This window comes from Microtus oregoni, unplaced genomic scaffold (assembly GCF_018167655.1).
Source record: "Microtus oregoni isolate MIOR12 unplaced genomic scaffold, Mior012 000019F_ref0000042, whole genome shotgun sequence".
Lineage (NCBI taxonomy): Eukaryota > Metazoa > Chordata > Mammalia > Rodentia > Cricetidae > Microtus > Microtus oregoni.
This window is the reverse complement of record NW_024543078.1, coordinates 6,687,660-6,705,714: the sequence shown is the minus strand read 5'-3', so window position 1 is coordinate 6,705,714 and position 18,055 is coordinate 6,687,660. Positions and strand designations below refer to the sequence as shown.

General features: G+C 36.6%; 1 protein-coding gene across 2 annotated transcripts in view; it reads right to left on the bottom strand.

The window, feature by feature from the left end:
• Positions 1–18,055, bottom strand: part of LOC121459512 (leucine zipper protein 2) — a 334,680-nt gene that overhangs the window by 67,646 nt on the left and 248,979 nt on the right. For both annotated transcript variants that reach the window (XM_041669388.1, XM_041669387.1), the window contains exons 6-7: positions 9,243–9,305; positions 1,552–1,614 (exon numbers count right to left, since the gene is read on the bottom strand). In XM_041669388.1, the coding sequence (XP_041525322.1) occupies positions 1,552–1,614; positions 9,243–9,305 (126 nt within the window). The remainder of the gene's footprint in view (positions 1–1,551; positions 1,615–9,242; positions 9,306–18,055) is intronic.

The following is an 18,055-nucleotide window of genomic DNA, read 5'->3' as shown; positions in this document are numbered from 1 at the left end:
TGTTTTCTTAGGGCTTTGGAGACTGTGGATTAAAGGTCACCAAAGCAAAGGCAGGAAGAGCATTTGTCAAGACTTGACAGAATCATATGTTATGTGCAAATACCTGTTGGCAAAATCAGGACATTCCCTCTGATTCTAAAGCCAAGAGCAAATACGGCACACCACTCTGTCATCTCTCATTGTTTCCAGTAAAAATCACTTCACTCCCACATTTATTAAAATAGTTATACCTTAAAATTTAGTAAACCATTTTTTTCACTTTTGGTGATCATTACAGTGGAAATGTGTTGAAAAGTAAATATTATATATAATTTAATCTTATTTTACTGAATATTATTACACCTACTTATAAAAGCCTAAACAATTATCTCAGTACTCCAGAAGAAAAAGTAGATTGAAAAAGAATACAAGTCAAGGACCTTTACTTTCTGTTCCTGGGTGAGAATGTTCCTGGGCTGTAAGGAATTGTCATGAACTTAGTTACACAACACAGAGTGTTCTATAGTATTCAAGATGACAAATCTGAAATTAATGCATTGGGTATATGCTGTGGAACAATCTTTCTGCACACTGTGAAGATGTGTTGCTTACATTGGTTTAATAAAGAACTAGATGGCCAATAGCTAGGCAGGAAGAAGTTAGATGACACTTTTGGACAGGGAGAGAGCTCTTTGGGACTAAGAAGGGCAGTCATTAGCCAGATGGAGAGGGAACAAGGCACTCAAGAGGACAGGTAAATGACAGGAGTCAGGGGCAGCACATAGATTGATAAAAATGGGTTAATATAAGTTGTAAGAGCTTCTTAGGAGCAATTCTAATTTATTGGCTGAGCTTTTATAATTGCTGAGAAATCTCCATGTGGTTATTTGGGAATGGGCTGATGGTTTGCCTACAGGGTTAAATCAAGGAAGCTGGGGGATACGCCCCTTATCCTTTATTCTGCATTTTCTATGACCACATACACTCCGTTCTTGACATTTTGACATTCTCGCTTCATTGGTAAAAAGATCCAAATATTTAAATCATTGCTAATCTTTCCCTTTAAAGGTCTTTAATTTTATCATTTCTGCAAAACCTCCTGTGACAGAAGAAAATGCTCCTAAAGTCCGGGAATTCAGAACCATGAATCCCTAAGGATTCCTCTCTTCACATTTTCTCAGTGGGTACAGATTTCTGAAATTCAGGTTTTGATCAGACAGACCCATGACTGAATGTCAGTAAACTTCTGTAAAGATTGCAAGGTCAACTGAATGTGCAAAAACTTCCTCAATCTATCCCTCTAGTCTCTGAACATATATCAAAGCAAACCTGCTAAAATGTAGGAAGAGGAGCTTTAAATACATTAGAACCAAATCTACCTTGGACAACAAAAGGGCCTAGTGATTTACTTATATGCTTTCATTAAGAGGTAGGAAAACAGAGGGAACCCCAACTCAGCCAAGAGCAATTCTTCATTAGAATGTCCAGGAAATTTCAATTAGCCAAAGTCCTATTTTGAGAATGTTAGATGTTGGACAGACGTTTAGGAGGAAAAGCGGCCAAGATGCTTACCTTAAATAACAAATCTTTCTTCCCATAATGGAGCTCCTTCAGTTGGGCTTGGATTTTTTCCGACTGTAAAAGCAGAGATATGCATTAGTGCCTATGCTAACTTTTATTTTCGATCTTGAAGATTTAAATTTTCCACACTGCACAGGAGTAAACCTTTTAGCCTAGTCAAGCAGAAGCCTATAATTTGGACAATCAACAGAGAAGACTAAATTTAGCTTTGACATCAGACACGTAGACATCTGGGCCAGGAAGCAAGATTTCATTCTGTTTAAAAAGAAGAAAGTATGGAATATATACACACTAGAGTACTACGCTGCGGTAAAAACAATGACTTCTCGAATTTTGCATGCAAATGGATGGAAATAGAAAACACTATCCTGAGTGAGGTATCCCAGACCCAAAAAGATGAACATGGGATGTACTCACTCATAATTGGTTTCTAGCCATAAATAAGGGTCACGGAGTCTACAATAGGTGAATCTAAAGAAGCTAAGTAAGAAGGGGAACCCAAGGAAAAACATATAGTTATCCTCTTGGCTAAGGGAAGTAGACAAAATTGCCGGGGAGAAAATTGGGATCTTGGGGTGGGGTGGGTTGGGGGTAAGGGGAGATGGGGAGAGAAAAGTTAGAAGGGAAGGAGGTCGGGCCTTGGGAAAGCAGGAGGATTGGGATAAAGGAAGGTTGGACAGGGGAGCACGGAACCACAATTCTTAGTTAAGGGAACCACTTTAGGGTTGGCAAGAGACCTGACCCTAGAGGGGCTCCCAGGTGCCCAAGCTGAGGTCCCCAGTTAGTTCCTTGGGCATCTGAGAATAGGGAACCTGAAATGACCCTATCCTTGAGCAATACTGACGAATATCTTGCATATCATCATAGAACCTTCATCTGGTGATGGATGGAGATAGAGACAGAGACCCACACTGGAGCACTGGACTGAGCTCCCAAAGTCCCAATGAGGAGCAGAAGGAGGGAGAACATGAGCAAAGAAGTCGGGACCACGAGAGATGCACCCACCCACTGAGACAGTGGAGCTGATCTATTGAGAGCTCACCAAGACCAGCTGGACTGTGACTGAAAAAGCATGGGATAAAACTGGACTCTCTGAACATGGCGAACAATGAGGGCTGATGAGACGCAAAGGACAATGGCACGGGGGTTTGATCCTATGTAATGTGATGGCTTTGTGGGAGCCCAGCCAGTTTGGATGTTCACCTTCCTAGATATGGACGGAGGTGGGAGGACCTAGGACTTACCACAGGGCAGAAAACCCTGACTGCTCTTTGGACTGGAGAGGGAGGGGGAAAGGAGTGGGGGAGGGGGAAAAGGGTGGGAGGAGGGGGAGGGAAATGGGAGGCTGGGAGGAGGTGGAAACTTGTTTTTTTTTTCTCCTTTTCTCAATAAAAAAAGAAAAAAAAATCATATGTTTGGGTTTTCTATGGTAAGACCTAGGACCTCCCCCCTCCGTCCATATCTAGGAAGGTGAACATCCAAACTGGCTAGGCTCCCACAAAGCCATCACATTACGTAGGATCTTTGGACTGGAGAGGGAGGGGGAAAGGAGTGGGGGGAGGGGGAGAAGGGTGGGAGGAGGGGGCGTAGGGTGGGAGGAGGGGGAGGGAAATGGGAGGCTGGGAGGAGGTGGAAACTTGTTTTTTTTTTCTCCTTTTCTCAATAAAAAAAAAGAAAGAAAAAAAATCATATGTTTACAAAGGTGTTATTTAAATAACTTCCTGTCTTCTACTCTACACACAAACATGGAAAATATCTGTAATGAGGCATGATAAAAAAATCTAATTTTGAGAGCCAAAGGTGATGTGGTGTGAATACCACTGGTTAATAAAGAAACTGGCTTGGCCTGATAGAGTAGAGTAGGGCTAAGAAGGGAAAAACTAAAGTGAATTCTGGGAGAAAGCAGGACAGAGTTAGAGAGAAGTCATGTAGCCCAGCTAGAGACAGACATACAAAACCTTGCCGGTTAAGCCACAGCGTCGTGTAGATACACAGATTAGTGGAGATGGGTTAATTTAAGATAGGGGTTAGCCAGAAATATGCTTAAGCTATAGACCAAACAGTATTGCAAATAATATTGTTACTGTGTGATTATTTCTGGAGTCTGGGCAGCCAGGAAATGAACAAGCAACCTCCTACAACACAAAGGCATGTGTATGGATGCTGTTATCTTTGTTTTTACTGAATTGCTTTTTAAGGTACATGGGTGTAAATGCGTGGAAAGATTTAATTCATTGTATTTTCAACAGACACTAGCAAACAAACAGATAGAATGCCAGGAAAATTCCATTAGTCAAGGGTGAACAGCGCTACAGAAGTCCACGTTTTATACCAAGATCCTTATAAATATAAAAACATTTAACAAACTCAGTTGTTCCCAGTGACATTCACCTTTACCTGCATCCTTATAATTTATCTGTAAGTTGGAGAAGGAGACTGTCTTCTGAATCTTTTAGAAAAGACACAGTTACCAGTACTGTAGAGTACTTCAGCTCACTGCATTCTTACTCTTGAAATAATAGATCCTCTTACTTCACTGGGCAGAAACATCTAAATGGGCATATACATACACACATGTGCACATATACACATGGTAAGGGGCAAATATGTAAAACATAATGAAGAGTGGTAGGTGCTCCCTTCTTTGGCCCATATTACAAAGTCAGATAATGTGAAGAAGAGCACACTGTATGATCTGAAATTATGTGAGAATTCGTGAAGCAGTCTAGTACATCCCTACTTATGGACTCACAGCAACTGTGATAGCATTCACCAAGCCTTTCAAAACCAAGCCAGACCAGATTCCAGGATGGAGAGGAGAATTAGTCTTCCCCAGATACCAACTGGTCAGCCCTAGAAACATACATATGCTGGCAACACTAAACAGACCCAACAGAATGTATTTATATATTTGTATATGGATATGTAACAGTAAGGATCAAAACATAGCCTGTGAATTTGAGAGGGAGCAGGGATTAGGAGCATGGAAAGAATAAGAGACAGGGGGAATGATATATTTATATTTTAATTAAATTATAAGTATTTCTTAAAAAAGAATTTGGTAACAAAGCCAAATATTTGAATTTCTCATTTCATTTTTCTTTTGCAAAGCATCCCATGTCTGCCTAAAGTTATTCTCTTTTTCTAATAGGGGCAGATAAACGTCCTATGTTCATGATCAGAAGACTGAACTTACTAGTAAAAACATAGGTTTGCCAGAGGTTATTAATGAAGAATATTTGCACATGACCCTTCAACCTCTGGCACTTATGCTTTTATGTTGAAATTAATGCTTCTTATAACTATTTTGATTACAAAGTCTCCCAAGTGTCCGAAATAATGATAACCGATTCAGAGCCTTCTCTCACACTAAGTTTATCTCTATGGCGATTCTGATTCACATGGTTATCGTCACTTAGGCCACTAACTTTCCTAAAGAACAATCCTGTTCCACCTAATTTCAGGACTCTTACCCAAGCCAAAGAGTCTCTCAATAGAGTTGACAAGTGTGGGTGAGAATAGGCAGATCACTGCTGCTCATAGTAAGTATTCATGTGACCCGTCCAGTGCCATTGCCAGTCCTGATAATTAGTGCTGGAGTTTCTCAGAAGAGGTGAAGGACTAATGTCCACTATTTCTGATATCCACTTATATTCTATTTGCATAGATGGTGTGCATTAGGTTCTAAACTTTTCATTATAACAACAAATATTTAAAGCAACATTAGGTGATGGTTTTAGTATATAAAATTAGAATTAAATTGAGATTTTATTTTCTACTTTTTATTGTGAGGTGTGTATGTGTGTATATATTTAGTGACTACAACATGGTAGAATCATAGTAGATTTCTTGGCTTGTGTTATCATGAAGATATGAATTCTTTGTACTCTCATGTCATCTGTATTTCATAGTCCAGACTAATTATCAGTATGCTGTTAAGCAAAATCCTTTCTTAGGTTTTTATGAAGAGTATTCAAAAACAATACATCTAAAGTAATATATCTATTATGGAATGTATGCTAATTTGAAACATATAACATGCTAAATGTCTTAGCTAGTCAGCAATATTTTGATAAGTTAAAACTATCAAAAGGATAAGCCTCTAAAAATTATACACAATTTGGAATCTCAGTGATTTTATTTTTAATACATTGCTAATTGTAAATGCAATTCCAAATATCAGGTCATGAAGATCATGAAGGTCATGGAGTGTCTGCATGTGCGTGAGCTAATTAAAGCTGTGATAATGACAATGATAGCTAGGAGGACAAGGCTGTAGGCAACCATGACAGAACATTTTAGCTCCTTGGTCTTATTTACGAGACAACAGTCTAATTGGAAATTCTTTCCTACACATTTATGTTCAAATAACTTTCCCTTTATGAAATAATAGTGGTAGCAACAGCAGATGGTGTTGGGTTTGCAGTTTTTAATGTTTGTAGTATAACTATTTTCTCTGGATTGAAACATTAGCTCTGGGAGGAGGCAGGCTCTGAAGACTCGGGAAGCTAATTGTTGTTCGCTATGCCCAGGAAGCCCAAGAACTTAGAAGATTCCTGGCAGTGTCAAACAAGGTTATAGAAACAGTGGTGATTTCGGGGTAGAGGGGAATCTCTAACTCTCTAAGTCGTCTTTGGTTGTGTAGCAAAGCCAGAGAGATGCAGCTTCATGAGCTGTTGCCCAAGCTGTGGTGAGGATTCCAGAGATGCAGCTGCCTCTCTTCATTCTGTTTCTAGTTCCCCATGTGCAGTGAAAACATATTTGTTCATATATCCCGGGGAAAAGCCACATTACATGGTGTTCTATGCCAAATCACAGTGTATTTCGTTCCTGTGCGGGTATAGAGCCAAGAGCCCGTGGCCGAGATGATGAGCTGCTTTCAGCTAGTCTCCAGCACAAAAGATTGTTACTTTGTTTTAAGAAATAATGATGAATCAAATAATAAAATTTTGCACATATTATTCTAAAATACTATTTTGACAGTGTAAACATTTCCCTTTTAACTCAGAATACTGAGCTCTGATATTATTCTATAAATATTTAACAAGATATGGCAAAATGAATAAATTATATGAACCTAACTGCATTTCAACCATTAAGGCAATAACATGAAGAACACAATGATGAACAAATGAGATTTAATTTTCACTGAACTGAGGGAAATTAGGAACATTCTTGAATGAAGAGGATAAACTATAAATGGAGGAACTCTTTAATTTTCTAAACTCCAGTGATACATCTAGTGCCCCCTTCTCCCCTGTACTTGAGTTTTGTGAGGATCTGATTACATGTTCAGTGCAACTTTTATACAGATATTTTCCCTTTTCTGTTGTTGTTTCTTGAGATAGAGTCTTGAATGGCTCAAGTCTCCCTCAAGAATCAGTGTTGTGGGTTAGAGTGACCTTGAACTCTTGATTTTCCTGTCTTATAGCCCAGGTGTTGGTATCACAGGTACCTGCACCACACGTGGCTTAGACACTTCTTATTTAAAACACCACTCTATTTACTATATCACAGTATTCAAAGCTTTCCCAATGCCCATTTTTCCTGTTTCAACAACCCCAATTATATGAACAATGTCATGCTGATTTTTACCCAAACAGAGCAAAATGCGATGAAATGAAGCCCTTCCTTGCATCAGATCCACAAACTAACCAGTTCTATTTTCCTTTTTATAGAGACTCGACACCACTTACTTTCTTTGTCTTAAAGCTTTCCATCCATTGTGTATGTATGTATTTATATCATATATATATATATATATGCACACATGGATGGATATATACACATATACACACATATCCATATATACCCATCCATATGTATATATGGATGCCAAATTACAGCTTATTTCATTCATTCTCATATATATACATACATGTATATATATATATGAAATTTATTCTCCAAATGATCATATTACATGCAAGCTTGAAGTATAGTGTTCTTGATAATGGCTTTGTCTTAGAATATATTTTGAGCCCTCATATTGCCTAAGCATGTGACCTTGTTCTTACAAGCAGGAGAGGAAGGGAGATTACGTTTTTTTCCTAATTTCCCTATTCCACCTATAGAAAGGTGATGGGAAAGGTATTTGTAACTTAAGGGAAGTAGGATAATTTCATAGTTAGACAATGATGGACCTGTTTAAGCAGCTCATTCTCCCTTCTGGACATCTTTGGAGGGGTCAACTTTCAAACTTTAAAGTCATCTTTCTTCTCTTAAGCTTCGTTCCTTCCCATTTTCTTCATAGACATCAGGTCTTCCTGGAATGTTAATGCTTCCTTGCCTGTTCCTTATAACTCATGGGATTTTCAGTGGGTGAGCTTTCTTCATGTATGCTTTCTAAGTGCCCCGGAGACACCGGCACTCTTGTCTTTAACCTACACTCACTTGTAAACTTCACTATTACTTTACTACTCTCTTTAATAGTTCCTACAAGATACAGTTCTATTTTTTTAATTGATTTTTATTGAGCTCTACATTTTTCTCTGCTCCCCTCTCTGCCTCTCTCCTCCTATTCAACCCTCACTCAAGGTTCCCATGCTCCCACTTTACTTAGGAGATCATTTCTTTTTCTATTTCCCATGTAGATTAGATCTATGTAAGTCTCTCTTAGTGTCTGCATTGTTGTCTAAATTCTCTGGGATTGTGGTTTGTAGGCTGGCTTTCTTTGCTTTATGTTTAAAAACCACCTATGAGTGAGTACATGTGACAATTGTCTTTCTGTGTCTGGGTTACCTCACTCAAAATAATGTTTTCTAGCTCCATCCATGTTCTTGCAAAATTCAAGCTGTTGTTATTTTTTCTGCTGTGTTGTACTCCATTGTGTAAATGTACCATATTTTACTTATCCATTCTTTGGTTGAGGGGCATTTAGGTTGTTTCCAGGTCCTGGCTATGACAAACGATGCTGCTATGAACATAGTTGAGAACATGTCCTTGTGGCATGATTGAGCATCCTTTGGATATTTACCCAAAAGTGGTATTACTGGGTCTAGAGAAAGGTTGTTTCCTTATTTTAAGAGAAATTGCCACACTGACATCCAAAGTGGCTGTACCAGCTTACATTCCCACCAGCAATGCAAGAGTGTTCCCTTTACCCCACAACCATGTATGTTAGATCTATGTATAACTCTCTTAGGGTCCTCATTGTTATCTAGGTTCTCTCGGATTGTGATTTGTGGGCTGGTTTTCTTTGTTTCTATTTTGAACTTACCATCAGGTCAGAGTTAGATAAAACTGACTATTGTGACTAAATGTTTGTTCTTCCTTGAGTTATATATAAGAAAATCTAATTGCACAGGAAATAGAACAAGCATGTCTGTTTACCTGGTAAGCTAATACAATCCTACGAACTTTGCTGGTGGCATATAAATGTCACAAAGCTTAAGGAAAATACAGTGGGCATCTTATAATTTCCTGCTGGGGAGAATTGGTTCATACAATGAGACAGGTGTTAAAAATTCATTTTTATGAAGATGATATTGGGTACATTTCTATTTTTTCATTTGTGTAACGTTGGAATAACTAGATGCATACAAAAACTAAAATGTATTTCATTTTGCATTCAGTATTTCATTTGTGTTAGGGGAAAAGCCATTAGTTCTTTAGATTACACAAGATTTAATTCAATAATGATCTTAACCAGGTACACTTGTGAAAAAGTCATATTTACTCACCTCTTTTGCATGAATCCCACACAGCTTGCTTCCGGACAACAATTTGTTCTTCAAGCTTTTATTCTGAGGAAGGAAAGAGAATTTTACACAAAAGGTGATAAGTTATTAAGAACTTCATCATTTAATTCAGCCATATCACTCTGTTTGGCTCACAGACTAAAGTTACGTGTTATCTAAAGAGTTTACTATTCATTCTAAAACCATTTTCTGATTAAAATTATCATCAATTATTATTAAGATATTTACTCAAAACAAAAAAAAAACTTTGGTGAACAAGATGGCTCAGTAGGTAAATGTCCTTGCCACCAAGATGGCCTGAGATTGATCCCAAGGAACCACATAATGGAAGGAGAGAACTGACTCCCAAAAGTGGTCTTATGATCACCACAGTTATGCCATGACACATGCAGATGAACACACACAGACATCAACACACACACACACACACACACACACACACACACACACGGTGGGCACACATACAAATATAAAGAAAAAATTAAAATACAAAAATTGACCTAGAATTTTTCTTCACTTCTGTTTCTTTACTGTTATGTGTAGTTTTATAAGCTAACCTGGGCCCCACATGAGCACTCCATATGACCTTCTGCAAGCATCTCTCCCATGGCACTGACACAAAGGGCACCTTATTGTCTATTACAATAAAGCCACATCTCAACAAAAGTCTGAATTGCCCCTGAAGACTAGTTTGAGAATCTTATAACTTATGGATAAGTGTTATATTTAAAGGTTCTTTCATGTTTAAAAGATAGTTCTGATTCAGGCCTCAGAAGTGAGTGACCTGTTAACCTGTTTTATTTAGTATTTTTGCATCCAAGTTCATGAGTGAGATTGGTATGTAATTACCTTTCTTAGTAATGTCTTTCTGTGATTTGGGTATCAGGGTAATTGTAGACTCATAAAAAGAGTTGCCAATGTTCCTTCTGTTTCTGTTGTGTGGAACGATTTGAGGAGCATTGGTATTAGTTCTTCTAAACCATCTGGTCCTGGGCTTTTTTTGGTTGGGAGACTTTTGATGACTGTTTCTATTTCTTCAGCAGTTATAGGTCTGTTTGATTTGCGTATCTAGTCTTGATTTAATTTTGGTAAGTGATATTTATTCAGAAAGTTGTCCATTTCCTTTAAGTTTTCCAATTTTGTGGAGTACAGGTTTTCAAAATATGATCTGATGATTCCCTCTGTGTCTGTTGTTATGTCCCCCTTTTCATTTCTGATATTGTTAATTTGGATGTTCTCTCTCTGCCTTTTGGTTAGTTTGGAAAAAGGTTTGTCTATTTTGTTGATTTTCTTGAAGAACCAACTCTTTGTCTCATTGGTTCTCTGTGTATTGTTTTCTTTGTTTCTATGTTGTTCAGATCTCAAGTTGATTATTTCCTGCCATCTAGTTCTCTTAGAGAAGTTTGTTTCTTTTTGTTCTAAAGTTTTCCAATATTCTGTTAATTCACTAGTGTAGGATTTTTCCTACTTCTTTGTGAAGGTACTTAGTGCTATGAACTTTCCTCTCAACACTATTTTCATTTTGTCCCATAAATTTGGGTATGTTCTGTGGTCATTTTCATTGAATTTTAGGAAGTCTAATTTCTCCCTTTATTTCTTCCTTGACCCATTGATGATTCAGATGAGGACTATTTAATTTCCATGTGTTTGTGGGTTTTCTGGAATTAGTATTGCTGTTGACTTGTAGTTTTAAACCATGGTGATCTGATAAGGTACATTGGGTTATACCATTTTTTTTTTGTATTTGTTGAGATTTGTTTTGTTACCGAGTGTGTGGTCAGTTTTGGGAAGGTTCCATGAGTTGCTGAGAAGAAGGTATATCCTTTTTGGTTTAGATGGAATATTCTATAGATATTTGTTAAGTCGATTTGAGTTATAACATCTATTAGTTCTCTTATATCTCTGTTCATTTTATGTCTTAATGACCTGTCCAGTGGTGAGAGGGGAGTGTTGAAGTCTCCCACTATTAGTGTGTGTGGTTTAATGTATGATTTAAGCTTTAGAAGTGTTTCTTTTACATATGAGGGTGCCCTTGTATTTGGGGCATAGAATTTAGTATTGAGATTTCCTCTTGATGGCTTTTCTCCTGTGACTAATATGAAATGACCTTCTTTGTCTCTTTTGATTGATTTTATTCTGGAGAAATGTCTTGATGTTAAGGTATTTTTTTATGTAACAGAAGAATGGATACTTTTTTCCTTTTTTTGCATTCATTCTCTTAGTCTGTGCCTTTTTATTGGGAAATTGAGACCACTGATTTTTGAGTCATATTAATAAGGATTGTTTGCTGATTCCTGTTATTATTTTGGGGAGTATGTTTGTATGTATGTTTCCCTTTTGATTTATGGGTCTGAGATTATTTATTTCTTGGGTTTTCTTTAAAAATTTTATTTATTTCTTCTTTAAGAACCTCTATCACAGAATAATAGGATGGAGAACATAGTCTTAGAAAATGGACCTAAGAAACAAGCTCACATAGCTGCTTTAATATCTCACAAAATGACTTCAAACCAAAACTAATCAAAAGAGATGGAAAAGAATACTACATACTTATCAGAGGGAAAGAAATCCAAGAGGACACTTCAATTTTAACATCTATGCCCCAAACACAAATGCACCTAAGTTTGTAAAAGAAACACTATTACCGCTTAAGTCATGTTTTGACCTTCACATACGGTTAGTGGGATACTTTAGCACCCTGCACTTGTCAGCGACAAGTCATCCAGCAAAAACTAAACAGAGAAATGCTGGAGTTAACTGATGTTAAAAATCAAATTCATGCAACAGATATCTACAGGACATTTCATCCAAACACAAAAGAACATACTTTCTTCAACACCACATGGAACTTTCTCCAAAACTGAACAGGTACACAGGCACAAAGCAAATCTCAAAAGATGCAATAAAATTGGAATAACATCCTGCATCCTATCTGACCACTGTGGATTAAGGTGAAGATCAACAACAACAGAAGCAACAAAAAGCTTACAAACTCTTAGAAACTAAACAACTCTCTCCTGAGTGAAAAACGAGTCAGAAAAGAGATTAAAGACTTTCTAGAATTGAACAAAAATTAATGTACAACATACTCCAAGTATGTGACACAAGAAGAAGTTTCTAGGTGGCAACTTCATAGCACTAAGTACCAACATAAAATATTCGGAGATATCACACTAGTTACTTCACACCACACCTGAAAGCTCTAGTTCAAAAAGAAAAACTCACACCCAAAAGGAGTAGATAGCAAGAAATAAAAACATTGATTGATGAAATCAATAAAATAGAAAAAAAGAAGACTATAAAGAATCAATGAAACAAAGAGTTAGTTCTTTGATACAGTCAATAAAATTGACAAACACTTGTGCAAATCAACTGAGAGAGAGAGAGAGAGAGAGAGAGAGAGCGAGAGAGAATCTAAATTAGAAATGAAGAGGGGAGTAAACAGATCCATAACATCTAGTGAAATAGAAGCAGTTAATAAAAGTCTTCCAGGGGAAGTAGAGGAAGTGAGGGGAGGGGAGTGGAGAAAAATGTACAGCTCAATAAGAAACATAAAAAAAGTCTTCCATTTAAAAGTGTCCATGTCCAGATGGTCTTAGTGCAGAATTCTACCAGACTTTCAAAAAGAGTTATGCCAACATTCCGTACATTATTCCAGAAAATAGAAACAGAAGGATCATTGCCCAGTTCGTTTTATGAAGCCACAGCTACCCTGATATATAAACCACATAAAGAGTCAATGATGAAAGACAATTTCCCTTACAAACATAGATGCAAAGTTGTCAATAAAATCCTCTAAATTGAACCTAAGAGCATATATCTAAAAGATTGCCCACTATTATCAAATAGGCTTCATCTTAGAGATGCAGGGATGATTCAACATAAAAAGTGATAAATGTGATCCTACATATAATAGACTGAAAGACAAAAACAATATGATGATCTTAGTAGAAGCAAAAGATGTTTTTTGACAAAATTCAACATACCTTCATTATGAAAGTCCTGGAGAGATTAGAGACATAAGGGATATGTCCTTATAAATAAAGGCAGTTTACAACAAGTCCACAGCCAACATCAACTTACATGGAAAGAAACTCAAAGCAATTCCACTAAAATCACGAAGAAGACAAAGTTGTCCACTCACTATACCTATTCAATATAGTACTTGAATTTTTAGAGCAATAAGACAACTGTAGGAGATCAAGGAGATGAGATACAATTTGGAATGGAAGAAATCATAATATATTTATTTACAGATGATACAATAATATCCATAAGTAATCCTAAAAATTTCACCAAAAAACTTGATAAACTCTTTCAATAAAGTAGCTGGATACTAAATTAATGCACAAAAAGAAAAAGAAGTCAAGGAAACAACACCCTTTCCAATGGCTTCAAATAATGAAAATTATCTCGGGGTAACTTTACTTAAGCAGGTGAAAGACTTGCACAAGAAAAACTTCAGGTCTTTGAAGTAAAAATCTGAAGAAGATATCAGAAGATGAAAGATCTCCCATGATCATGGATCAGTAGGATTAACATTAAAAGTATCTATTCTACCAAAGGCAATCCAATGATTCAATGCAAACCCCACCAAATTCCAACCCACTTCTTTCCATATCTTAAAAGGAAAATTTTCAGCTTCACATGGAAAAAACAGCAACAAAAAACTCAGGATAGCTAAAACAACATTGAATAATCAAAGAACTGAGGTATCACTATAACCAATTTCAAGTATTACTACAGAGTTACACTATTAAAAATCCATTTTTGTATACTGTATTGGCACAAAAACATATAGATTGATCACTGAAATTGAATGGAAGGCCCATACATAAATCAATGCACCTATGAACACCTAGTTTTTTCTATTTAATTTTTTTTTAGATTTTACTGAGCTACACATTTTTCTCTGCTCCCTTCCTTTCCGGTGTTCTCCCCTTCTCCCCTCTCCCATGGTCCCCATGCTCCCTCCCAATTTACTCAGGAGATCTTATCTTTTTCTAACCCCATGTACATTAGATCCATGTATGTCTCTCTTAGGGTCCTCATGGTTGTCTAGATTCTCTGGGATTGTGAAATGTAGACTGGTTTTCTTTGCTTTCTGTCTAAAACCCACTTATGAGTGAGTACATATGATATTTGTCTTTCTGGGTCTGAGTTGCCTTACTCAATATGAGCTGTAAGATGAAATCTCAGAGTTATTTTGATTTGCATTTCTCTGATGACTAAGAATGTTGAGCATTTATTTAAGTTTCTTTTAGCCATTTTAGATTCTTCTGTTCAGAGTTCTTTGTCTGGGTCTGTACCCCATTTTTTATTGGGTTATTTGTCCTTTTGATGTCTAAGTTCATGAGTTCTTTGTATATTTTGGAGATTAGCCCTCTGTCTGATGTGGGTTTGGTGCAGATTTTTTTCCCATTTTCTAGGTAGCTGTAAAACCGTGTCCTTTGTTTTATAGGTCCCATTTATTGTTTCTCTCAGTGTCTGTGATATGACGGTTATATTTAGGAAATGGTCTCCTGTGCCAATGTGTTTAAGGAACACCTGAGTTTTTTTTTTTATAAAGAAGTTATAACTACACAGTAGAAAAACATAGCAACTTTAAATAATGGTGCTGGTCAAACTGGATGAATATATGTAGAAGAATCCAAACATATCATACTTATTACCCTACATGTGTAATAACTCTAAGTGAATCAAAGTCTAAATGAATCAAAATCTAAACCTCAACATAAAATTAGATACAACGGATCTGCTAGAACAGAAAGTAGGGTGTAGTCTTGAACTCATTGGCATAGGGAATGACTTCCTGAGCAGAACACTGTTAATGCAGGCACTAAGATCAACAAATAATTAATGGTACCTCATGAAACTGCATAACATCTATAAGGCAAAGGAAACTATCATCCAGACATAGTTGCAGCCAACAGAAAGCAAATATTTTTACCAAATACACATCCAAAAAAGGGCTAGTATCCAAAATATATAAATAAATAAAGAACTAGATATTAAGAAAACAAATAACCCAATTTAAAACTGGTCTACAGTTATAAGCAGGGAATTTTCAGAAGAGGAGACTCTAATGGCTAAGAGACACATAAAATTTCAATGTCCTTAACCATTAGGAAAATGCAAGTCAAAACTACTTTGATATTTCTGCTTACACCTGTCAGAATAGCTAAGATCAATAAAACTAGTAATCTTTAATGCTGCAAGGATGTGGACTAGAAGAAACACTCTTCCATTGCTGGTAGTAGTACACACTTATACAACCAGTATGGGAATCACTGTGATAATTCCTCAGAGAGATGGAAATTGATTTACCCCAAGATGAATCTATACCACTCTTGGGGATATATTCAAAGGATGGTTCATCCTACTACAGAATGAATGTTCGTGGCTGCTTTTATCCTAATAGTCAGATTCTGGAAACAAACTAGGTCTCTGTCAATGAATGAAAAGATAAAATGTGGTGTGTAATGGGGTATTACTCAGATAAAGAAAACTTAAATCATTACATCCACAGATAAATAGATGGAACTAGGAAAAAACCATCCTGAGTGAGGTTTCTCAGATCTGGAAAGCCAAATATAGTATGCATTCCTTTATATGTGGATATTAGCAGTTAAGCCAGTAATAATCAATCTCCACTTCATCTAACTATAGAGGTTAGGTGTAGCATATTTCCTACACCCAGTGCTCAGGAAACATTATGAAAGAAGGGCTGGAAGAACCGCAAGACAGAGGATCACAGAATTTACTATGAGAGTGTGTCTTCTAATACTGTCTAAGAGGCTCATGAAGAGTCATTAACATGACTTTCTACAGCATGCACTGAACAAAGATAACAGCGATAGACATGCAAAGTAGATAGGAGAAATACCATAGGGTCTCTACCCTACATAAAAAACTATAGATGACTAAGGCGTGCTAAGAGTAGGAGAAATAGTTTTCTTTACAGGAGAGGACACCAGCTGCTTGGCCAGTAATGGATGGTCAGCCCTGAAAACATACATCCTAGTAGCTCTATACAGACTGAGCATGTTATATTTAGGGATATACATATATGTGTACATATATCCACATAACAACAAATAATGAAGAAAGAGGCCATGAATTTTAAAGAGAGCAAGGAAGGGTTTATGGCAGGGTTTGGAGGGAAGGAAATGCTGTAATCATGTTATAATCTCAAGAATAAAAGAAAAAATTAAATATTAATATTTTTATTAGAATGTATTTTGATCATGTTTTATCCTCCCCTCCTCGACTCTTCCCAGAGTCTTTCTACTTTCTTACCCAACCAATTTTATGTTTTCCCCTCTTTCTCTTTCAAAACAAAACAAAATTAAAAAAAGAAATATGGACTCCAGTACTGAGAGAAGGAAGTGGACATAGAGTCCCTTCCCTACCAAGAAACTATTTGCAGTTGACATCTGTAGTCAAAGGCTACAGTATAGTTTTCTCCAAAGGAATGCCACTTAATATCTTAAGAAAAGTTCTGAACAGACCCCACACACAAGAGTTGTTGACTAATACAAAGATATTTTTTTAAATATTTAAGTTTTCACTTACTAGTGAGTGTTTTAAGTTCATTCTTAGTTATGCAGTGACATTTGTCTTTCAGACTCTGTTTACAATCTTAGAAATAAAAACATAAATTGTGTACTAAATGTTTTGAAATTATCCACTTTTTCTAATTAGGGAAGACAAGAGATACAAAGACAAACGATTGCAATACAGATGCTCATTACATAGGCACTGACAAAGAATGATTTAGATCCACAACTCATCTCTGTAATGTATATTCATATTACTTATGTGGAAAATAAATTTTGAAAGGAAATATATAAAATTCTGCTCTAAATTTTAGAAAAAATGACAATAATCCACGTACTTGTATAAATACACATTTGTATATGTTCATGTGCATTGCATAAGATCACATGGAAATGACAAATCCTGTAAGGCTTTTGACTGTGTTAATGTAATATTAACTAAAACTGCAGAAATAATGGTATCCACGTTTTGAATTAAATTGGATAAAAATTTACATGTGTGAACTTAAATCTAAAAGGCAGTGAACATTTCAGATGACTATATGATGTGATTATGTGTTGTTTCCAAGATCTACATTGTTACTTTGATGGTATTTAGTATTTCCCTGAGATTTTTCAGAGCCAAATACAGTTCAAGTGAAAGAATATCAATGTGCAAAGCAGCATGACTTGAGCTGTGGACAGTCTGTGCATACATGCAAGAGTGTGGGCACAAAGGCTACAAAGTTTTCTATTATAAGATGGATCATTATTTTATATTTATGTGCTTTTCATTTCCCTGCTGTTCATATTCAGTTTTGAATTTTGAGTCTTAATTGAAACTGAATCTCTGCCTGATATTCCGATGCTTCCAGTGCCAGGAGCAATAGCCCCCAACATTCGTTTACAGAAAAATAATGTGAATGGATGGAAGAGTGGAGGAGACTTGCTGATGAGGATTGTGACATTGCTGAGGGTAACCCTGAATATCCGTCACCCAAAGTGGCACGTCTGCCCTGTTTCTTCATTTGACCACAGTTGAGCATCCTCAACATAGAACTTCAAACCAGCATTTCTGTGATCTGAAGTACAAAGTAGACCCTGTGAGTTCCTTATTTAGATATTGACTCTCAACTGGGTGGTGCTCAGAAGAGGAGTGGCTTAAAGACAAAAGCATCCTTACACTTTTTTTTGGCAATCCAGCTTGCACTTATGTCTGAAATGCTTGTGGATGCTCTTTAATAATACACACCGCCT